This window comes from Canis lupus, chromosome 29 (assembly GCF_011100685.1).
Source record: "Canis lupus familiaris isolate Mischka breed German Shepherd chromosome 29, alternate assembly UU_Cfam_GSD_1.0, whole genome shotgun sequence".
In the NCBI taxonomy this organism is placed as follows: Eukaryota; Metazoa; Chordata; class Mammalia; order Carnivora; family Canidae; genus Canis; species Canis lupus.
Genome location: NC_049250.1, coordinates 22,801,789 through 22,826,542, shown reverse-complemented (window position 1 = coordinate 22,826,542; position 24,754 = coordinate 22,801,789). Strand labels below are relative to the sequence as shown.

General features: G+C 36.7%; 1 protein-coding gene and 1 non-coding gene across 6 annotated transcripts in view; one reads left to right on the top strand and one right to left on the bottom strand.

The window, feature by feature from the left end:
* Positions 1-24,754, top strand: part of UBE2W (ubiquitin conjugating enzyme E2 W) — a 112,696-nt gene that overhangs the window by 71,077 nt on the left and 16,865 nt on the right. For 2 of the 5 annotated variants that reach the window (XM_038579547.1, XM_038579546.1), the window contains one exon: positions 1,786-7,168. The exons of the other annotated variants lie outside the window; for them this stretch is intronic. In XM_038579547.1, the coding sequence (XP_038435475.1) occupies positions 1,786-1,799 (14 nt within the window). In that variant the 3' untranslated portion in view covers positions 1,800-7,168. Of the gene's footprint in view, positions 1-1,785; positions 7,169-24,754 lie in introns of those variants that run through there. 5 annotated transcript variants of the gene reach the window in all.
* Positions 23,019-23,125, bottom strand: LOC119866788. The gene has a single exon (XR_005381299.1). It is a non-coding gene; the product is annotated as a U6 spliceosomal RNA (small nuclear RNA).

Sequence of the window (24,754 nt, the reverse complement as noted above, 5' to 3'; positions counted from 1 at the left end):
GGGGAAAAGTTAGCCGTGGCATTAGCTCATACTTGTTTCCATACTTAAGTATTTGCTCATAGATTCTTTGATTACTTACAGCCATGACGGATTTATAATGTTGTAAGTCCATGTGTCCCTGTGAGTCCAGCTATAAGAGATAATTGAACTCCATTTTCAAAACTTATTTATTAGTAAGTTTATTTCGCTAGAGTATTCAAGGCAGAGAGTTTAGTATTAATCTTAATTTTTTTTAACCTCTAATCCAAGGTAGGGCTTGGGCTAGGGAGAATAGCTTTATTTGGATTTCTTAACCATTTTTTTGGTGGGTTGGAGCATATTCTCCAACAGCCTACTGTATTGAAAACTTCCAGAATGGATAACCTGATGGAGATAGATTTGTTATTGCCTATCAAAGACGGTATGTCTATGGGGATAAGAGCTTATTATTATGAACATTAGGTACATAATGTTCAAGATGAATTTTGTCTCACTTTTCTTATTGTAAAGATTGACATGTGGTAAGATACTTAGAGTTTGACCTGTTAGGTAGAATTTAGTGCCATCTCTTAAATTAGAGATGTAAGTGTGATTAGTTTTAGTTTTTTTCAAGGACCCTAGTGTTATAAATTACTCTGTTGGAAGAGTGATGTTTTAAGGAACCTCTTTACATTCTTAGGTTTGTTCTGTATTCATGACATCCATATCTCCTCTTTAAGTTTCACAGTAATTTAAGAAACAGATACTTTCATGTGACACTTAGAAGCTGCAAACTATCCACTTATTTTCTTAAAGATATTCTTTCTTTAAAGATTTCTAATGATTTAGGTAAGATTTATTTTAAAAATCTAGTATATTTCACTCTTTAAATTTCCCTTAAAGTACAGGGTGATGGGATATTCTATATGAGTTTGCCCTAGCATAGAAATCAGACTTAGAGGTTTTTAGCTTTCATTGAGTCATTGGGAATGAGGACTTTTATTAGCAGTGTATCGATCTTAACATAGATCCTAACGTAGTTTGTAGTTTGGGCAGTTTTTCAGAAATGCTCTCATGAGAGCTTTCACAAGTCTTGGGTAGTTTCCAATAGTCTTGCTTCTTTCTAAAGTTGTTTTCTAAACAGTAACTAGACTTCAAATCCTTCAGATATGTCTTGTGAAATAATTTTGTAAAATATATTATGAACCCCACAATTATATGTCTTACATAATGTGTTGAGGCTACCAGAAGGCATTTCTAAACCTGTGGGATTTTTTTTTAAATGACCTCATTTGTATATGTATCTATACTTGCTGAAAAGTGTATTTTTTAAATGTATTTTCTTAAGAGAAATGTATTAATTGATTTGGCAATGATAATTCATTTGTAAAGTTATTCCTTTCTAGACTAAAGACACAACTTGAATTATTCTGTGTTAAACACCATGACATTGTTGGTCAGGAATTTACTTCCTTTCTCATTACAATTTAAAATTGTTGCCCAAAAAAGAACTCTTAAGACTGATAAATCCTGAATATGTGCTATCATATATCAATTTATTATTTTAAATAGAACTGACATACTGATGCATCATCTAAGACTTGTGTGAACTACTATTTCCGTTAAAGAATAGAACTTGATTTGTTTGTCAGTATATACCTGAAACAAACTGGACTTTTTATTTGCAAGGGTTGGGGGAGGCAAGTCAGACATGTAAACCATGTTCTTCTTGCTACTTGAAATTATTTCTGTGTTAGACTAACTTGTGGATTTTACTTATGCATGCTTGACTTTTTTAATTATCTTTTTTTTTTCCTTTTCTTAAAGATGATACTTGTTGATGCCACTGTTATCATCCTCCTAGCAGAAGATAGTCCTACTGAGAAAATGAGCACTTTGATCATTCAGTCTTTGAACTTTAACCTTTGACTGGAAGTGACCTATAGGCAATGAAGACTACTTCCTTTTACTGCATTTTTACTCGTGTGCATTCTGGGCGCATGTTGATCGCTGGTTCAGTCCAGGCAACTGACATGCTTTTATTAGTCATACAGTATTAATGCAGGTGTCAGGAAATGTCAATATAATTCCATTTTTTATTTTTATTTTTTTAAGCTTTTGGAAAAGTTCCAGGTCCTCATGTATTGTGCAATAACAATGACTTCCTTGGCGGTTTTGGGACGTTCATTGCCGGCAATGGACGTTTAACAGGAAAATTTTTCATTAACTCCTGCCACCCAATAATTAATGCATGATGGGGCCTATGAAATGAGCTTATTGGTTATAGTGGGATTATAAATAAAGTGAGGGATCCAACATTACTTTGAAAGTCACCCCAACTGTTTATATTTGGATTCTATGCACTGTGATCCTGAGGTTAACAGCATGAATTAACATGCGTCTTTGAAGGACTATAATGAAAGATCATTGAGTATTTATTGAATTGTTTATATCTGCTGTCAAATTGTTTTGACATGTAAGGTTTTCACGTAACATTGGCAGAGAGGTACAATATTGTTATCCCTATGGTGAAAATAAATTCATTTGTTGTATATAGTTCCTCAATCTCTGAAGTAAAGGTATGAATAATCTAGGGTATGAATGGTTGAATCAAGGCTTGATTTTGGAAGTAAGAACAATGGCAGTGATGATGCAATTGCTGCAGTCCTTCACTGGGGCTTGTTTGTACAGTAACGATTTTTCCAAGTAGATTACACTCTGTTACTTCCTGCTAGCCATCAGCATGAGCCCTACTGCCTAAACACTATTTCTTTTATTTATGTTTGGAAAATCCATAAACGATTTTCATTTGCAATTTTGTTTCTTTTGTTATGTTTTAAGTCAAGTTTGAATGTTATAGTACTTCAATTGAAAAGCTTTTGTCAAGTTTTTTCTTGTAAATTTTCTTTACTTGTAAGTATCATTTGTCCTTTATTCCTGTACCCTAAAATAAGAAATACATTTTTGACAGAGGCTTAATGTTTTAACAAAAGAGTGTGGACATTTTTATTTTAAAATTTAGGCAAAGTACACTATAGAATGGTATGTTTGCTTATTTGTCTCACACAACCGTGCAGTTTTTCCTGGAGGGATTTGTTTTGTTTTCTTGTTGTTTAAAAGACTTTGCTTACAGCTAGATAAAATTTTTCTATAGAAAAAAATTGTTGAAACGTCCAATTCTCAGTACCATGTAAGTTAATGATACTGCAACTAGGTTCTCTTTTTAAAAAGCAATTATGTATTTTATAAATTACCTTTTCACATATGCAAAAATCTGTTTCTACTACAATGTTATTTTTACTATTGCCTGTTTGCACTCTTTTTGACATATCCTGCAGTGAATAAATATATGGATCAATTTGGGCTTAAAAATAAAAGCCAGTTGGCTGAAAGATTTGAAGTATGTACCCCAGCAAAACATCCAATCAATAATTGGCAAGGAATATTTTCAAAAATTGTTTTTAATCTCTGTATAGATGACATTTTGTAGCTTTGTACATGTTGTTAATTAAGGGCATATAATTTTACACTCTAAAAGTATAATTGCTGAACTCAGGGGTGGGTAGACTTCAAAAATATGTCTGCTGTAGAATAACTTGAAAAAAAAATTAAAACTATGGCCAGCCACCAAATTGTGGACACTGTTTATACTATAGTTAGCAAATACCACTTTTTTAAAATTAAACACTTTTTGTTCTTTCTTGACTAGATACATATAAGTTCTCACAGTAGTCTCTATCAGTCTTATCAGTTGGCCTGTTTAACCAAGACAGAAAATGTTTTTTGGAATGCTTTGAGCTACTCTTAGTTTTTAACTGCTTTTTAATATGAAAATTGCAGTGGCAAATTATATATTTTTCATATTTTACACAACTGCTCTAAACTACTGATTGACTTGATCATTTTCAGGGGTGAGGGTGGGGGGGCGGGGGATCTTTCTCTGTACTGCTGGTCCTCGTACTAAAAATCTTTTATAAAGCAATGACCTGTGACATTTATTCACCAAAGGAATTAATATACCAGGTCAAAGATTAACAATGCTGTCCTATAGATTAATAGGTCACATATAGCCTCAATTGAATTTTTAAAAATAAAAATAGCAGTATTTTAACATACCTCTTTCTCTACATAGAGATACCATAAAATAAAATGAAGTAGAGGAAAGTAAAGGAAACCAAATAATATCAGTACATTTTATCGTTTAAAAGAAGATAAGATGAAATATCCTAAAATATAGAAATATCAACCACTCAAAATTTGCAATAAGGTAACACCTTATTCATTACATTACTCCCTTGAATTTAGGAATTATTGGAAACTCCTTTGCACTTAGATTTAATTAAATTAATTTTAAATGTAAGTTACATTATTAAAAGACATAAGACGTTTACCTAAGTCATTGCTCTAGAGAGGGCATTTAATGGCTTTGTAATAATAAAAAGAATATTTCTCTGTAGTGTGTTGTTGAAGGACAACCAGAATACCAAGAAAATGTACATAGGATTATGCTACTTCCCTCTTCCCTAGCTCTATGGGGCACTATCTGTTGCATAGGCCTACAGAATTATACTTTCATATTTAGACAGTATGTACTCTATTTATTTATTTATTTATTTATTTTGAGGCCATTCTTCTGGTTTGCCAAATTCTGTTAAGACAGTGATACATTCATTTCCTTATTTTGCATGCTTAGATCATGAACTTGGTGCCCTTTCAAAAAATTATATTATGTCAAATAGGTATTAATGCCATAGATTTTAAAGAGAGAAATGGTTTTCAGTTTTTTTAAGATAAATTTTTTAAAATAAATTTTATGGCTGTTCTCTTAAGGAATTTAATATTCCTCTCTAAAGGACTTACTTGTAGTGGATGAATTCCTCCTTTTAGCTAGCAGGGAAATAAAGCTTTTTTTAATCCCCAAAAGAAAATGCTAAAAAATAGCTTTTATATACAGTTCATCTGGAGAAAGATCTTAATCCTTATTGTTTTGACTACGTATATGAATATTTGGTATAAAGTAACTAGGATAGTTTATTAGTTTTTCCCTTCTGAAATTTTAAATATATGCAAATATATATCATTAGATTCCTGTGGTGAATAATAATTTCTTCAGATTCTAAAACAGGTATCTAGTGACTGCTTAATTATTTCCAGATCGCCTCAAAGATGAATTGACAAATAATGGAAATGAGTAGTGATATGAAAATGGTATGTAACCACATATTACTTGTTTCTGGTAATCAAGTCTTATTTTTTAAAAAGCCTATTGTTTTTGAGAATTGAGATATTTAAAACTTGTTAAAGCTTCTTCCTAAAAATAGAAGAGAAGAGGAGGTACTGTGTGTTCAAAATTTTTTTAAATAAAGAATTCAGTGTCACTAGTTCTAAGCCTTTATGGTTACTGCTGCTTATATTTCTCGATCTCACTTTTATTTAGTTTTTTGTATATATTTTAGCTGAATGGTTAGGGTTTATTAAGTGTATATAAATTGGTTTTCAAAAAGAACTGAGGCTTATCCATATCTTTTCTGAGGATTCTCTGTGACCAAAATCAGCTACTGCACGATTCTGTGTTATGCTAATTCCTTTGCATGATGAAGATCTGTGAAGGTGTCTCTTAATCTGCACCCTTTGGCCCTAATCCTCTTTGCAGTCTGTCTGTTCTATTATTTTTCTTTCTTCCTGCCTAGCAGATGTCCAATATGTCTGTCTTCAGTTTTCCTAAGCTTTCCTCTCTCCTTCTCCTGCCTTCCTCCCTTTTCGTCCCTTTTCCTTTTTTCCTTTTCTTGAGGTTAGGGAATCCAGAGAAGGAAGATTATTGAAATTACATCAGAAATTTTTCATAAAGAAAAAGACTCCTTCCTACAAATAAAATACATAGAATTTCTGAAACCTTATTTTGGTTCATCAGTAGGTGGCTAAATTTGTTGAATAATTGACTACTTGATAAGTGAGCTGTTAACTAAGTAGTTTAGTTCTTAAAAATGACATATTATCGAGGGAGTTTTGTTTTACTTTTTGGATGTTGAATCTCCCAAAGCCTAATTATTGCCCAAATGAATTAAATTACTCGTTTTGGTAAAGTGTTTTTCCATTTAAGTTTCTAAGCTATTTTTGAGATTTGATTTAAAAAAAAAATAATTAGTGAGAGACTTGTTTTCTCAGCATAAACTGTGCATTAAAGACAGGCTTGCATGCATCATTATCATTAGAGGCCCGTGGAGTCCAGACATGTACTTCAAACTTAGATCTTTATCCTTCAAGTTTATGTTCTGCTTCTGACTATGGTCCTGATAATTGAGGTGTTAATTGTGATTTTAATTCTCAGATGTTATTGGGATTTAAATTTATGGATGAATCTCTGGAATAGTTACATGAATGTCTTTTTTTATGAAAATGTTTTTATAAAACAATATAATATCTGAAGACATTATGAATATATGAAAGAAATGCCTGAATAGAAGTTGGTATATTTTAACATGCCTAAAGAACTGCAGTTGTGTAAATTGAGTGCAGTTGACAGGGAAAAAGAGAAACAATTCCTTGATGCATACATTGTCCAGGTTTTGTGAAAAGTTTGCTTCTGCAGTAATTCTGAGCTGCTTTCTCAGTGGCAAATCATGGTTCTGGGCTTTGGCTTGTTAGGTGTGACATCGCTTGTCAAATTGAGAGCTAAATGGAAAGATTGAATAATCCCACCTCTCTAATTTTAAAGCCTGAAACAAGTCGAGTAAGGAATGTGGTAGATTGTCAGATACCATGAAAATAAGTGGAAGTCTCATCATAGTTAACCACAGATGATTTACATAAATGCAAATTGATTGGCAGGCTGGGGTAAAATAATTATTCAAGATTATTGTATCAGTTATCTAGTATTAAGAATTAAGTCCTTGTGCAAGTTAAAATGAGTTTGTTTTTAGTTGGTACCATTTTTCTCTCAATATTCAGAAATACAAATTGTGCATTTTATTAATAGGAATGGAAGCTCATGCTTGATTTGAATAGGGTGGATGTATATATATTTTATAAATTCAAGTTGTACCATATGTAAAGCTACTGCTTTTTGAATAGAATATAAATGTTAAGACAAATCTATATATTATATATTTTTAAATACATGTATCAAACTTTTGTTAGTTGAATATAAATTACATTGTGTGCTTTATGGAATTCAGTAACTTTTAATAATAAAGCGGTTGTCATTGATTTATTTTATGTAGACTTGAATATTAAATTGGATAGATATTAAATCTCTTTGTAGTTTATAATGTAAAATTTACTTTGTACTAGTTTCTCTTTACAGAGGACTGTGATCTTCAAAGGATTGTCAAAAGAGTAAAATATCCAACTCCAAAAATAATTGCAATAGAATGAAGATAGTCACTAAAGTGCTTTTATTTTACTTATTTAACTGATCATGTTTACTTAGTGTAGCCCAGTGTATTTTAGTGATTCTTCATGCTTTAATTAAAGAAGTCCTGATTCAAAGACTGGTGTTTTCAGAAAAGGTGGAAATTGAGACCCAGGCACTGCTTAGAGTTACCATGAGTCTGGTGTTGCTGAACTTTAAGTTGTATGATAAATACAGATCTACTGTAGAGAACTCTGGGATGCTTTCCTGAATATACACACAGATCGATCAACTTACGTAGTCGAGTGACTCCTGAGGCTATAAGAAGAGAAAAGGAGATAAGCATCTCTGTTATTCATAGCAGGAAGAAACTTAATATGCTCAGCTGATATTCTAAGTTTTCTATTCATTGGAGATCTGCTTGCCCCAGGAGCATCTTACTCTTCTTTGAGAGACCTGTACTACCTTATTTCAACTTGCTGTTTCTGCAACCCTCAACAATAGCTGGTTAGGGATCCCTGGGTGGCGCAGCGGTTTGGCGCCTGCCTTTGGCCCAGGGCACGATCCTGGAGACCCGGGATCGAATCCCACATCGGGCTCCCGGTGCATGGAGCCTGCTTCTCCCTCTGCCTGTGTCTCTGCCTCTCTCTCTCTCTGTGACTATCATGAATAAATAATAAATAAAATCTTTAAAAAAAAAAAAAAAAAAAAAAAAAAACAATAGCTGGTTAGATAAATGCAAGATCCATCTTCCTTTGTACTTCAGTGACACTCTCTTCCTTTATTATAATCCCTAAAATAATTTCTACCTCTTGTAGAAGATTTAAGCCACTGTGGATAAGTGATTCTGTTGAAGTCCCTATATTCCTTAGTACCTTTCACACTAACATACAGCAAAATTAAAGATGAACTGAATGATGCAACTAAGGGTTTTCTGTGCTAGGATAATATGGGCCAAGGCCACAGTGGTTCCATACCTATGCTGTTGGGAACTCCTATCAATAAATCTTTTAAATTGCTTATGAGATTTCTTTTTAATGTTTGCTTAAGGCAAAATATGTAAGTGGAAGTACCCATCTGCTCTTTCTAGTTCAGTGGATATGGAAATGTTCTAATAAGGAAAGTTGAAATAAAGAAACTAAGGTAGAAGATATCTTCTCATATAGGTACTTGGCCTTCAAGGACCTATTGTGGGTAGATAAAACTCAGGCAAGAACCTAATGAGGATGGCTCTGTCCTGCAGAAAAGGTATCTAACAACATTAAAAATTTTTATGTCCTCTCTCACATCCCCAAGAACATACTTCTCTTTTCTTTCCTCTCACAATGGTATTTCTATATCCAACCTAGTTATCCAAATGAAGAATTACCACTATTTCCTAGTCCCCTCTGACATTTTTTGTCATTAAGCTCTATTGAACCTATCTTTTAAAAAAATACCTGAAATCTCTCCCTTTCCTCCAGTGCCCTTGCCTGATCCTGATGCTCTCAGGCTGCTCATCAGCCATCCACACTTTGTTCTGTGAATAGTAGCAAAATAAGATTGCTTGTGCTTTGCTCATGTTCTTCCATATTCCTAGAATGTTTATCATCTGCTTTCCTACCTGAAAAGTCCAGTTCAGATGTAGTAGTTACAAGGTTATCTTTCTCCTCCCCTTCCCACCCCTTTACCAGTTTTCTATCCTGGATTCTTTAACGGAAGGACAATGTCTCAATGGTGCTTGTGTCCCCAGCATGTAGCACACAGTACCTATCCTATAAGCTTTTAATAAATGTTTGTTAAATAAATTTGATTGTACTTGCATTTTTATACTAACTTTTCCAAAGAAACTTATTCAGGTGCTAGCAGTTTTGAAACATACATTTAAACCACCATCTGTGTGAAGTGCCACAACAGAACATCCTACCCTTCCTATCCCAGAGAGTTCGAAAAAAATTGCTTTGAAGTAAACCATTAACCATTCTTCACCGGTTATATTCTTTTGTTAAAAAAGATGTTCTCATACTTTTGCCCTATCTCTAAGGTAAATTAGTTACCTTGAATATATTTACAAATTAAGACTATAATTGTTTTAAGCTATGTCTGAGGAGACCTGAGATCATAAAGGTAAACCTAATACTCTTTAAAAACGGACATTAAACAAGTACTTAGTACCTCCTATGCTAAGAAGGACGACAGATAAAAGAAAGCCTATATCTTCAAAGGGCCTGTGTTACAGGCGGGGTAAGAAAGAAAAATAATACAACATCAAAAGTGACGAGCCCTAAAAGATACAGATAAATAGCAATTTTTGGTAATCACGGAAATGAGTTGACTTGCAATAACTGTGAAGGCTTGAAAATTATAAACATTGTAGATGGATTCTAGGCAAGTTCAATGATCCCAAGTTCAGAAGCCTTGGGACAGATTTCGTATGAAGGCCAACCTGGATGATAATGTGGCTGGTTCAGAGTCAGCCAGTGGGGGACCAACAGCCAAAGGCCCAGTGATGTAGAGCCTTTAGAGTGAGAGTAAGGTTGAAATTCGTCTTTCAGTTTCTACTAAACAGCTGAGCCTAGCACTCTGTTCCTTTCATCCTTAGGGCATTCATTTACCAGTTCAGATTATAAAGCTGAGCCACTGTGTTGACAATATCACAGGGAATGTTGCCCAGAAAACAAGATGAGGAGTCTGAACCACTACACCAGCATCCCACCCATCAAAACTAAAGCCAGAAACCAGCAGAGCTCCATCCCTAGAGTAAAGGTCACATGAGGCAACAATCCTGATTGAGATTTTCATCTTGGAGTGGCTCAAGGAATGTCAGACTTTGAACTTGGATTGAAGTGAGGTGTCTGGCAGTGTCCTCAGAGGTGACCAGGGACAGATGACAGGTGAAGGAAACTATTCTCTTCCTTGGTCTCAGATTATCCTTATAAGCAATTTATTACAATACAGTGACCAATACACAAAGGTTATCCCTTCTAGGAAGCAAGGCACTGAAACAACATCCCTAGAAAGCACTGGAGGTGTGGAGTGAGGAGTGACAGGTTATGAAAGCACGTTTATTGCTCTGCATACCACATCGTATTGGGGTCTTCTGAAGAACAAGGACCTGTCTTATTCCTCTTTATACTCATTCAAATATTGAGTGCCTGCTGTATCCCAAGGAACTTATGATCTGGCAGGGTAATGGGTAATTAAAATAATGTGCCAGTTGGTGCGATGGCCTAATTGGTGCTGAATGAACATCAAGGTGAGAATAGTCAAAACTGTCTTAAGTCCAGGAGAGAAATCCAGGGGAAGTGGGGAGTATTTGCCAGGGAAAGGTGGAAGAGTGAAGATGAGGGCATCAGAGATAAAGCACACAGCAAAGCAAGTGCACAGGGTAAGAGGACAGTATTTGGAGCATTGAATTTGGATGAGGGGGTGCTAAAAATAAATTGAGAGATAAAACTAGAGCTAGAATTTAAAGACCAAATTAATGGAGTTTTGGTTTTATCTTATGGGTGACAGAGACTGATGGATTCAGATTTGCACTTAAGAAAAATACCGTGGCTGTAGCCCTGGAGATTGAGCTGGAAGGGTCAAAATACTGGAGGGGAAAAAATGAGACCATTATCAGTACCAGACAAATGATGAATTTATTATAAAGTATTGGCATAAAGACACACATACCAGTAGAACAGAAGGAAGAGTCCAGAAATTGTTTTTTTTTTTTAAAGATTCCAAGGTACTTACGGGGGGAAGAATAATCTATTCAACAAATGGTACTAGAACATTTGGAAAGTTATTTGTAAAAAACAAAAATCTTCTATACAAAAGTTAGCCCAAAATGGATCCTACACTTAAAGAGTAAAATTAAACTTTTTCAGGAAAACAGAAGTTCTGAGATATTGGTTTGGCAAAGATTTCTTAGCTATGAACCAAATTACTAAAAACAATTGATAAATTGGACTCAGAATTTAGGCTTTTCAGGAGATAATTTGAAACAGCAAAATGGCACATTTGCAAAATATGTATCTGATAAAGGACTTGTACTTACATTTTTTTTAACTCTTAAGATCTAATAACATGAAGCAAAACAACCCAATTTAAAAATGAGCAAATTTTGTGAATGTTGTTTTACTTGAAGTAAACTGAAGAAAATACAGAGATGGCAAGTAAGTAGATGAAAAGCTGCTGAGTATCAGTCATTAGGAGAATATAGATTAAAAACACAAGATAATCACTGCACACTCGCTACACTGACCATACCAAGTTTTAGCAAGGATGTTGAGTAGTGGGAGCTTTCCTACACTATTGATGGCTAACCATTTGGCAGTTCTTAAAAAGCTAAACATGAGGGCCCCTGGGTGGCTCAGTTAAGTGTCTAACTCGATCTCAGCTCAGATCTTGATCTCAGGCTCGTGAATTCAAGGCTCACGTTAAACATGTCCCTACTATACAAATCAGCATTTCACTGCTAGGTATTTACCCAAGAGAAAAGAAAGTGTATGTTCACAAAAAGACTTGTATGTAAAAGTTTGTATCAAGTTTGCAAAATACCCAAACTGGAAACAGCACAAATGTCCCTCAGTAGGTGAATGGGTAGCCAAAGTGGGATATCCATACATTGGAAAACTACTCAGCAATAAAAAAAAGGACTGAAACATTGATAAATTTCTATTATGCTGAGTGAAAATGCTCACACAAAAAGTATGCTGTTGTTCTATTTATCTAAAATTCTAGAGAATGCAAACTTACAGTCCCAAAAATCAGAACTGTTTACCTGAAGGTCTGAAGTGATGGGAACAAATTTTTCGAGGTGATGAATACTTGATTATCTTGGTTTCACAGATACATATGTATGTCAAAATTCATTAAATTCCACAGTTTGAATATTAATAGGTTACTGAACATTATACTTCAATTAAAGAGAATTAGGAGATTTTAAGCAATAAAGACAAAGAATGGCAGTGGCCTAAAGTGGAGTATAAGAAAATGGGCAAATTTAATCATAGTCAACTTGCCCAAAATTACAGCCGTAAAAGTGATGGAGCTGGAATTTAAGCCTGAGTCTGACCAAAATCCATGCTCTAAGTACACTTATACTTAACATGACCCTCATATTTCTGTCCTAGACAACAGAATGGAGGCTGATGAGTTTCACAAAACACAAACTGGGGGTTAGGAGGGTCAGGTTTGAGGGAGGGGGTGTGTGTACCTCCTAGCACCAAGTACCGTAGTTTGTGTAGTCAATTAGTGGAGAGGTGAGCTGAAGTTTTTGGGTTGCAAAGATAGTGAGACAGTGATAAATTTTACTTAGTTCATGAGCTTATTGCCTATTGACCATCTAAAAAAGGAATTTATATTTTCTAGTCTAATAACCTAACCAATAAATTAGATATTTCTCAGTGTCTTTGGAGTGATCACCCCTAACCACCTTCACTCACTGGATTTAACTCAGAACATTACTGCACTTCTGAGTAAATCTTACTAGAAAGTTCTTTCTTTCAGACTGAAGTCTGCTTACATACTCTATCCTGGATTAAAGTGTGGTCTCACCCCCCCTCCCCCAAAGATAAAGTTTGAAGTCCTAACTCCCAGTATCTCCGAATGTGACCATATTTAGAAATGGAATTGTCGAAGTTAAGGTGAGGTCATACTGGAGGAGGTTGGACCTTCATTAAATATGAATGATGTCCTACGAGTTGGAGAAGACACAGAGACACGGGCACTTGTTAACAATGATGTAATGCATCTACAAGCCAAGAAACCAAGAATTGCCGGGAACCACCAGTTGCTGGAGGAGGCAAGGACAGATTCTTCCCTCAAGCCTTTGGAGAGGAGAGCATGATCCTGCTGATGCCTGGTCTTGGACTTCTTGCTCCAGAACTGTGAGAGAATAAATGACTGTTGTTTTAAGCTATTCATTTTGTGGTACTTTGCTAGAGCAGCTCTGGGACACTAATCACACACTTTAAATCTCTTTTTTTCCCTAGTTCTACCTTCTGGAGACACATGGAGTAAGTCCTAGTCCCTTCTCCAGATACTTCAGATGTTTTGAGAACTTTTTTTTTTTTTTTTCAGGAAGATATCTCCACTGTTTTTTTACACGACACATCTTCTTTTCTTTCTTTCTTCTTCTTTTTTTTTTTTTTTTTTTTTTTTTTAAGATTTAACTCCTTTATTTTAGAGGCACGAGTGGGAGGTGGCCAGAGGGAAAGAAAGAAGGAAAGTAGACTCCCCACTGAGTGATTTCCCATGGAATCATGACCTGAGCCAAAACAAAGAGCCTGATGTTTAGCCAGCTGAGCCACCCAGGATCCCCACCCTCACCCTGATACATTTTCAAGTCCTTTCATTATTATTTTGTAGGGTCAAGATTTTCAAAGATGCTTTAAAGTGTGGTAACCAGAACTAATCTTACTACAAATAGTTTGATCTACAAAGAGAATGGAATTTACTCTCTGGTTTAAGTCAGGTTTTCAAGCTCTTTATCAGAGCTCTAGGAATTACTTGGAGGACTTCAGGGGGCAAACCCAAATATATTTCATATAAATTCTGCATAAAATTGCATTAGGAGAAGGGGTTTGCTATTTAGAATGAGTTTGGAAAACAGTGGTTTAGATGATACTTTTAATAAAGCCTAAGATTGGGGACGCCTGGGTGGCTCAGCGGTTGAGCATTTGCCTTCCAGCTCAGGGCATGATCCTGGAGTCCCGAGATCGAGTACCACATCGGGCTCCCTGCATGGAGCCTGCTTCTCTCTCTGCCTTTCTCTCTGTGTGTCTCTAATGAATAAAATCTTTTTAATAAATAAATAAAGCCTAAGATTGAAACCAGTTTTTTGGCAGCCATGGCCCATGATTTTGATCAGTAAAAGTAAAATATTTCACTTGTATCTGTGTAAGGTTGTTTTTTGTTTGTTTTTTGCAGGGAGAGGGGGGTCCCATGCAAAATATGTTACTTATTCCCATAATATTTTACTTTGTTTACTTCTGCCATTCTGTTGGGTCTTGTTTTGTTTTGTTTTTTTTATTCATCATGCACCGTATCTTCTCTTCCTCCCCTTCAGTACCACCTCTAAGCATTTCTACACCTTTTCAGTGTTTAAAAAAGCAAGTAAGGACATGAGTCTATAGCATACTATTTAGTGTCTGCAGCACTGTGTTACTGAAACCCTTAAACTACTATCTGCTATTTTCCTATCAAACGTCAAACTGATCTCAGGCCACATTTCTATATAGTTTATCAAAGAAAGGAGATGCTGGTTATTCTAGTGGAACTCATTCTTGGTGATCTTATGCTGGTTCCACATGGTCTTTTCTTTAGTTTCCATTTGAATAACTGAATTCTGCATAATGCTTTGTGATTTCTGATCTGTTGAAGTGTATGCATTCCAGTCTAAAAAAATACATCTCTCTTTCTTTCTCTCTCTCTCTCTCTCTCTCTCAGTCACAAAGTGGGTGTGACTGCTGTGGGACTGCACCATCTCCCTTCACGAAATAACCTGGTTATTCGTGACTGCTGGTCAGCTGCAAGCAGTGCAGTTAGCTGGTTGGTATCCTCCAACTGTCGCTCTTTAGGATCTGCCTCAGATTTAGAGCCAAAATCACACTTTTCCCAAGCAGTTCCCTGCCAATAACATGGCCTGGACATTGCTACTGAATGTGGGACTTCTGTACTAGGTAATCGTTGCTAATCTTCCAGTTAGATCAGCGACACCTTGTCAGATCTACATCTCAGTCTGTCGCTCTGCCTATCCACACCTGCTTCCTCCCCTCTTTCCCTTCATAGGCTTCAGATCTGCATCGCAGTTTGGTTTTCATAGCCCAATCATTATCATCCTCATCATCATCCTCATCCTTCTCCCCCCGCCTCCTTTTTTAAGTAAACTATACACCCACCATGGGGCTTGAATTCACAACCGCAAGACTGAGTTGCATGCTCTACCCTGAGCTAGTCAAGTGCCCTATTCCAATCCCTTTATAATCTTTTACAAACATTGTACATACCCTTACCCACAAGAAACTTTGTGCCCTACCAATACCAGTGTCTGCTTTCTGCACCACCAAAATCAACACAGTTGGCACTGAGTGTGGTCAAGAAGAAGGTGGTTAAGAGGGAGTTTTGAGACCCATTCACTCACTGAGGACCCTATCCCAGATTGTGTTTGGGGCATTGATAGCCTCTGCCACAGGTGTTACGTGGCCCAGTTGCTAAAACTTCCACAAGTGGTGGAACCACCAAGTAAGTGGTGGAGGAGACCACCATAGACAGTGCAATAGTTCAAGCATTTGAAAAATATAGCAGAACAATGAACATAAGGACAATGAGGGACGCCTGGGTGGCTTAGTGGCTGAGCACCTGCCTTCAGCCCAGGGCGTGATCCTGCAGTCCCGGGATCGAGTCCCACATCGGGCTCCCTGAATGGAGCCTGCTTCTCCCTCTGCCTGTGTCTCTGCCTCTCTCTCTATGTCTCTCGTGAATAAATAAACTCTTTAAAAAAAAAAAAAAAAGGACAATGAAATTGTCTAGTTATTAATAAATTGTATTATCTTAGTTTTAGTCTACTTGGGCCACCATAACAAAATCTTACAGATGGTGGCTACCACAACATTCACAGCACTCAGAGAGAGAGAGAGTGTGTGTGCACTCTGCTCTTATAAGGGCATGAATCCCTTCATGAGGGCCCCACTCTCATTATCTCAGCTAGACCTAATCTTTTTTTTTTAATTTTTATTTATTTATGATAGTCACAGAGAGAGAGAGAGAGAGGCAGAGACACAGGCAGAGGGAGAAGCAGGCTCCATGCACCGGGAGCCCGACATGGGATTTGATCCCGGGTCTCCAGGATCGCGCCCTGGGCTAAAGGCAGGCGCTAAACTGCTGTGCCACCCAGGGATCCCCCTAATCATCTTCTAAAGGCTCAATCTCCAACTATCACATGGGAGGTACGGCTTCAAAGTATGAGTTAGGAGGGGGTCAGATACATGATTCAGTCCATAGCATCTCCTATAGAGAGATAATGCAAAGTTGAGGGCAAAGAACAATTGAAAACTGATTCTGAACACTAGAGGGCCTCTTCAGTGATTGCCAAAGAAGGTCTTATCTCAGACTTTGGTCTGCATTTAAAAAACCTTGAGTGGCATGTGGCTGGCTCAGTCAATGGAGCATGAGACTCTTTGTCTTGGAGTTGTAAGTTTGAGCCCCACAGTGGGTGCAGAAATTACTTAAATTTTTAAAACAAATGCATAAAAAGGGGCTTGGGTTTCAAAGATACTTGGATGCTCAGTTGGGACAGGTCTCTTATGGGAAGGTCAGTGCCCTAATTGGGACAACTTGACTCTGACACACGGGATGGCAACATCTGGGTGGGTGACCCCAGAGATTTTTTTCTCCCTGACTCCTCTGTAATTTTAGAGCCTATAGAGGTGGTCCACCCTCCAAAATAAGAGCTGGAGTACCCATACACTTCTCTGTGAGAAGACCCATCAGGGACCTTCTCAGGATCTACCCCCACCTCTTCTAGCTGCGAGGAACATAAGTCAGTTTAAGAAATAGTATAACCTACCTGGAATATGCTGAGTCTAATAATGGAGGAAAAGAACTATTGCTTTGGGATCCTTGAGTGGCTCAGCGGTTAAAGCGTCTGCCTTCAGTCCAGGGCCTGATCCTGGAGTCCCAGGATTGAGTCCCATGTCAGGGTCCGTGCATGGAGCCTGTTTCTCCCTCTGCCTGTGTCTCCGCCTCTTTTTCTCTCTGTGTCTCTCATTAATAAATAAATAAATAAATAATCTTAAAAAAAAAAAAAAACTATTGCTTTTTTTTATTTAATTTTTTCCAGTGTTACTGAGGTACAGTTGACATATAACATAAATTTAAGGTTTGCAATGTAATTATTTGATATACATATATATTATAAAATGATTACCACAGTAGGATTTGTTAACCTCTCCATCACCTCACATAACTACCATTTCTTTTTTTGTGGTGAGGATATTGAGATCTCTTAGATCTATCTTTCTTTCTCTCTCTCTTTTTTAAAAGATATTATTTATTTATTAATGAGACACAAAGAGAGGCAGAGACATACACAGGAAGAGGGAGAAGCAGGCTCCTGCAGGGAACCCAATGCAGGACTCAATCCTGGGACCCCGGGATCATGCCCTGAGCCTAAGGCAGATGCTCAACCACTGAACCACCCAGGCATCCCAACTCTTAGATCTTTCAAGTATATAATACAGTAATATTAACTATAATCATTAGGTCCTGATGCACATTAGATTCCAGAATTTATTCATCTTATAACTGGAAGTTTGTACCCCTTGTCTAAGATCTCCCTGTTTCTCCCACTTCCAGCTACTCTTAGCTATGAGTTTGACATTTTTAGATTCCACATATTAGTGATACCATAGAGTATTTCTCTCTCTCTCTCTCTAACTTACTTCATTTAGCATCATGTCCTCAAGGGCCGTGCCTGTTGTCACAGATGACAAAATCTCCTTTGCTATGGCTAAAAAATATTCCATTTTATAAATATCACAACTTCCTTATCCATTTTTCTATAGATAATGGACACTTAGGTTGTTTCCATATCTTGGCGATTGTGGACAATGCTGCAGTGGACGTGGGAATGCATATAGCTCCTTGAGATCCTGATTTTGTTTTCTTTGGATTCATACCCAGGAGTGGGATTGCTGGATCATATGGTAATTCTATTTTTTAATTCTTTAAGGAACCTCCATTCTTTCACCATGCTTGCCATTGTGGCTGTACCAATTTACACTTCCACCAATAGTGCACAAGCATTCCCTTTTCTCCACATCCTTGCCAAAACCAGTTATCTCTTGTCTTTTCAAGTAATAACAATTTTAACAACACAAGATGACTTCTCATGTTCTTGCTTTGCATTTCCCTGACAATTAGTGATGTTAAGCATCTTTTCATGTACCTGTTGACCATTTGTATGTCTTTTTTTTTAAAAGAGAAATCTCTCTTTAGTTCCCCATTCTTAAGTATTTTATTGTTTTTGATGTTGCGAATAGAATTGCTTTATTTCTTTTTCAGATATTTGTTATTAATGTATGGACATGCAACTGATTTCTGTATATTGATTTTGGATCCTATACCTTTACTGAATTTGTTGATTAGTTCTAACAGTTTTTTGGTGGCATCTTTAGGATTTTCTATTTATGATGTATAAGATCATATCTTCTGCAGACAAAGGTAATTTTACCTCTTCCTTTCCAATTTGAATGCCTTTTATTTGTTTTGTTTTATTTTTAGATTTTATTTATTTATTCCTGAGAGACACACACAGAGAGAGAGAGAGAGAGAGAGAGAGGCAGAGACATAGGAAGAGGGAGAAGCAGGCTCCCTGCAAGGAGCCTGATGTGGGACTCAAGCCTGGACCCAGGGACCACGCCCTGACCCAAAGGCACACAGACACTCAACTGCTGAGCCACCCAAGAGTCCCTTTTTATTTCTTTTTCTTATCTGATTGCTCTAGCTAGGACTTCCCGTACTTGTGTTGAATAGGATTGGTGAGTGGGCACACTTGTCTTGTTCCTGGTCTTAGAGGAAAAGCTTTCAACTTTTCAACCTTTCGCCACTGAATATGATATTAATTTTAGGCTTGTCATATATGGTTTATACTATGCTGAGGTACATTCCTTCTACTCCAGTTTATAATAGTTTTTATCATGAAAAGATGTATTTTGTCAAATGCTTTTTCTCTTTTTATTTTCATTCTGTTAATGTGATATACTACATTTATCACTTTGCATTTGCTAATATTTTCTTTAGAATTTTTATATCTGTATTCATCTGTGATATTAACCTGTAGTTTTATTTCTTGTAGTGTCCTTACCTGGCTTTGGTATTAAGAGTATTAAGATAATGATGACCTTATAAATTGAGTTTAGGAGTGTCCCTTCCTCTTCAAATTTTTTGGAAGAGTTGAGAAGGATTGACATTAATTCTTCTTTAATGTTTAGTAGAATTCACCAAGAAAACCATATGGTCCTGGGCTTTTCACTGTTGGGAAATTTTTGGTTACTGATTCAATCTCCTTACTCATTATTGGTATGTTCAGATTTTCTATTTTTTCATGTTTTAAGTCTTTGTAAGTTGTGTGTTTCTAGGAATTTATCCATATCTTCTAGTTTATCCAATTTGTTGGCATATAGTTGTTAATGGTAGTCTCTTATGATCCTTTGTGTTTCTGTATTATTAGTTATAATTAGTTATACAATTTTACATATTTAAATCTTATCTTTTTTTAGTCTAGCTAAAGGTTTGTCAGTATTTTTATCTTTTCAAAATATCAGCTCTTAGCTTCACTTTCTTTTCTTCTGATCTCTATCTCGTTTATTTCTGCTCCAGTCTTTGTTATTTCCTTCCTTTTACTAACTTTTGGATTAGTTTGTTCCTCTTTTTCTAGTTCTTTGAGGTGTAAAATTAGATGTTTTATTTGAGATCTTTTTTTCTGAATGTAGATGTTTATCACTATAAACTTCCCTTTTAGAACTGTTTTTGCTGCATCCCATAAGGTCTGCTACATTATATTTCTTTCATTGGCTTCAAGATAGTTATTTTCCTTTGCCTTCTTTTTTGATCCATTGGTTTATTCAGGAGTATGTTGTATAATTTCCACATTTTGCTAAGTTTTCCAATTTTCCTCCTGTTATTGATTTCTAGTTTTATGCTATTACTATTATGATCAGAAAGTATACTTTGCATTATTTCATTCTTCTCAAATTTATTAAGATTTGTTTGTCGCCTATCGGATCTATTCTGGAGAATGATCTTTATGTACTTGACAAGAATGTATATTCTACTGTTGGATGGAATGTTCTGTACAATGGACTGTTAGATCCATTTGGTTTAATACTTAATTTTTTTCTTTAAGTCAGCCCTACACCCAATGTGGGGCTTGAACTCAAAACCCCAAGATCAAGAATTGCATGTTCTACCAACTGAGTCAGTCAGGCACTCCTTCATTTGGTTTAAAGTATGACTCAAGCCTGTTTCCTTACTGATTTTCTGTCTGGATGATCTATCCACTGTTAGAAGTGGAGTATTGAGGTCCTCTACCATTATTCTATTGCTGTGTATTTCTCCCTTCAGATCTGTTACTATTTGCTTAATATATTTAGGTGCTGTGATGTGGGGTGCATATATACTTAAAATTATTATATCTTCCTGATAAATTCACCTCTTTATCATTATATAATGGCCTTCTTTGTCTCTGTTACAGGTTTTGACTTAAAGTCCATTTTGCCTGATAAAAGTAGAGGTACTCTGATCACTTTTAGTTTCCATCAGCATGGAATATCTTTCTTTGTCTCTTCACTTTGAACTTATGTGTGTCTATAAAAATGAAGTGAGCCTTTTGTAGTGGCATGTAGTTTGGTCCTTTTTAGATTCATCTAAACACACTCTAGCTTTTGATTGGAGAGTTTGATCTATTTACATTTATAGTAATTATTGATAAGTAAAGACTTACTAATGCCATCTTATTGTTTTCTGGCTGTTGGTAGTTTCGTGGTTTCTTTTTCTCTCTCGTTACCTTTGTGAATTGATGATTTTCCATGGTGGTATGCTTTGATTCTCTTCTCTATCTTTCATGAATCTACTATAGGTTTTTGCTTTGTGGTCACTGTGAGGCTTATATAAAATATCATGTAGATATTATAGTCTATTTTAGGCTAGTGACAGCTTAACTTCAATCACATACAAGTACTCTGCCCTTTTACTTCCCTTCCTCTTATATTTGATGTTAGAATTTAGCTTCTAATATTGTGTATTCATTAACAAATTATTGTAGCTATAGGTATCTTTAATACTCATGTCCTTTAACCTTTATCCTAGAGTTAAGTGATTAACACACCACCATATTATTAGGTTTTAGGTATTCTGAATTTGACTATATATTTACCTTTACTGATATGTTGTATATTTCATATGTCTTCATGTTACTAATTAGTATCTTTTCATTTTATTTATTTATTTATTTATTTATTCATTCATTCATTCATTCATTTATTTTTAAAGATTTTATTTATTTATTCATGAGAGACACACACAGAGAGAGAGAGGCAGAGACACAGGCAGAAGCAGGTTCATGCAGGAAGCCCAACGTGGGACTCGATCCCCGGTCTCGAGGATCATACCCTGGGCTGAAGGCAGCACTAAACTGCTGAGCCACCCGGGCTGCCCATATCTTTTCATTTTAGCTTGAAGAACTCCATTTATGGGATCCCTGGGTGGCGCAGCGGTTTAGTGCCTGCCTTTGGCCCAGGGCGCGATCCTGGAGACCCGGGATCGAATCCCACGTCGGGCTCCCGGTGCATGGAGCCTGCTTCTCCCTCTGCCTATGTCTCTGCCTCTCTCTCTCTCTCTGTGACTATCATAAATAAATAAAAATTAAAAAAAAAAAAAGAACTCCATTTAGCAATTTTTGTAAGGCAGGTCTAGGGGTGGTGAACTCTCAGCTTTTCTTTATCTGGGAAGGTCTTTCTCTCTCCTCCATTTCTGAAAGACCACTTTGCCAGATCAACTATTCACTTTTGACAGTTTGGGTTTGTTTGTTTGTTTGTTTGTTTGTTTGTTTGTTTCAGTGCTTTGGATATATTAACCCACTCTTCTCCTGCCTATATATTTTCTGCTGAGAAATCTGATTATAGCCTTATGGAGGTTCTCTTGTAAATTACAAGCTTCTTTTCTCTTGCTGCTTTTTAAGATTCTATCTTCATCTTTTATTTTTATTTTTATTTTTTTTTAAATTTATTTATGATAGTCACACAGAGAGAGAGAGAGAGAGAGAGAGAGAGGCAGAGACACAGGCAGAGGGAGAAGCATGCTCCATGCACCGGGAGCCCGACGTGGGATTCGATCCCGGGTCTCCAGGATCGAGCCCTGGGCCAAAGGCAGGCGCCAAACCGCTGCGCCACCCAGGGATCCCCATCTTTTATTTTTAACAGTTTTATTATAATGTGCCTTGAAGATGATCTCTTTGAGTTTTTTGGTGACCCATGAGCTTCATGAACTTGAATATACAAATCTCTCCTCAGATTTTGGAAGTTCTCAGCCATTGTATCTTTAAAATGGCTTTCTGACCCCTTTTCCCTCTCTTTTCTTTCTGGGATTCCAAAAATTCACAAACTGTTTCTTTCTACTTTATCCTATAGGTCACATTGGATTTCTTCACTCTTTTCATTCTTTTCCTTGTTCTCAAGACTACATAATTTCAAAGTTTCTTAAAATACATTTAATTCATTGTATTTTTCAGCTCCATTTGGTTCTTTTTTATGATTCTGTTTTTGTAAGAGTTCTCATTTTATTCATGTATATTTTTCCTGATTTTGTTGAATTTTCTTTCTGTATTTTCTTGAAGCTCATTGAGGTTCCATAAAACAACTATTTTAAATTATTTGTCTAAAGTTGCACATCTCCATGTCTTGGGGAACAGTAACTGCAGGAGAGTTGTGGTCCTTTAGTGCTGTCATATTTCCTTAGTTTTTCATGTTCCTTGAAGTTTTACATTGTTGCCTTTGTATTTGACATGGTAGTCACTTCCTCTAGTCTTTTCTGTCTTTGGAAGAGAAGTACCATTCATCAGCCCTGCTAGGGATTTTAAGGCTTTCTCAGATCTTCTATAGATACACCTGCTCCGTGCTTCTGGCTTCCACTTGTGGTAGAATTCCTTTTTATTTTTATGTTTGTTTTTTTTTTTTAATTTAAAAATATGGAACGCTTCACGAATTTGCGTGTCATCCTTACGCAGGGGCCATGCTAATCTTCTCTGTATCGTTCCAATTTTAGTATATGTGCTGCCGAAGCGAGCACTTGTGGTAGAATTCATAAGCTGTATGCCTTCTCTCAATCCTGGAAGACATCATGCTGACAGTGCTGACAGCCTTTCTTTTGTTTTCCCAAAGTTGGAGCTAAAGCTTTAGTTTGTGGTCCTTCCCTGGCCCGCATATTCAGGCCAGCTTTCTGTGTATGCTCACTAACCGTCTTCCAAAGTTTTCTCCTACCACCACCAATGGAAGTATGCATGGGGACCCAGTCACAGCAGGGAAGGGGTTGTGGATAAGGTATGTGGAGTGTGGAGGCGTCCATTAGCCAGTTGAGGAGAATCCACTTGTGAGACATCTCCAGTGGTTCATGATGGAATCTTGATGGAATCTGTTTTGCATTTAGTAGGATTCACTTCTTTAACGCTCTCCTTTGAATTACTATAGTATATGGTAGAGAAAGAGAATAAAAGGCTTTAAAAAGTGACATGCTGGAATGGATGTTTTGTGAGATCAGAAGACTCCCCAAAGGATTATATTCCATGAAAGGTCCTAGAGGACAAGTGATCACAAGGCCGTCATGTTAAGGTGCTGATGAGGTGAGCACTGCAATCATTAAGAGATTCAGCCTCTCCTACCCAGAGCAGGGCAAGCTCTTGGAGAGGCTATCCCAAAACTTGGATAGTTGATAACAATGGAAATGAAGGGGTCTCAAAGTAATAGAAAGCAGGTGGTGATGCATAACTGCCAGAAGCCAGAGGTTGTTTGTTTGTTTGTTTTGTGAGCAAAGTGATAGAAGTTTATTAAACAGAGATAGAGAAAGCTCTGAGAAGTGAGAGGGGTCCCAACAAGGTTGCCTCCGTTTTAATTGTAATAATACTAGATCAGATTTGCAGCCAAGGGGGGTTCGCTGCAGAAAGTTCTGGACAGGATTCGAACAGAGTTCCAGGGCAGCCCCGGTGGTGTAGCGGTTTAGCGCCGCCTGCAACCCAGGGTGTGATCCTGGAGACCCGGGATCGAGTCCCACATCGGGCTTCCTGCATGGAGCCTGCTTCTCCCTCTGCCTGTGTCTCTGCCTCTCTCTCGCTCTCTCTGAATGAATAAATAAATAAATTAAAAAAAAAAAAAAAAGAACAGAGTTCCAAAGGGGCAAACAGAAGCAATCAGCCAGGATACTGCTCAGTACATATAATAAAAGGAAAGCAAATTTCAACCTAATGTATAACACATGATTATCGTTAATAATAATGTATCATATTCTTGAAATTTGCTAAGAGTAGATCTCAAGTATTGTTACCACATATACGAGCATGGGTGTGTGCAGATGGTATGAAGGTGATGGATGTGTTCATCATTTTGGTCGTGTTAGTCACTTCGCAGTGCATAGAAACATAAAAACAGCATGTTGTACCCCTTAAATATATACATTCTTTGTCAAAAATAAATACATACATACATACATGCATACATACATGCAAAAAATGGTTGAACAAGAGGCCAGTGTGGTCAGCTCAGCAAATGACGTGATCTTGCCATGTTTCTAGGCAAGAAACAATATTTAGATCCAGGACCATCCAGGACCCCATTGACTATAGAGGTGGTCTAGTCCTCAGACAGAAGAACCCTGCAATACCATGGCAAGTATATTACTGTAATGATCACCCCCGTTTTTCCCCAA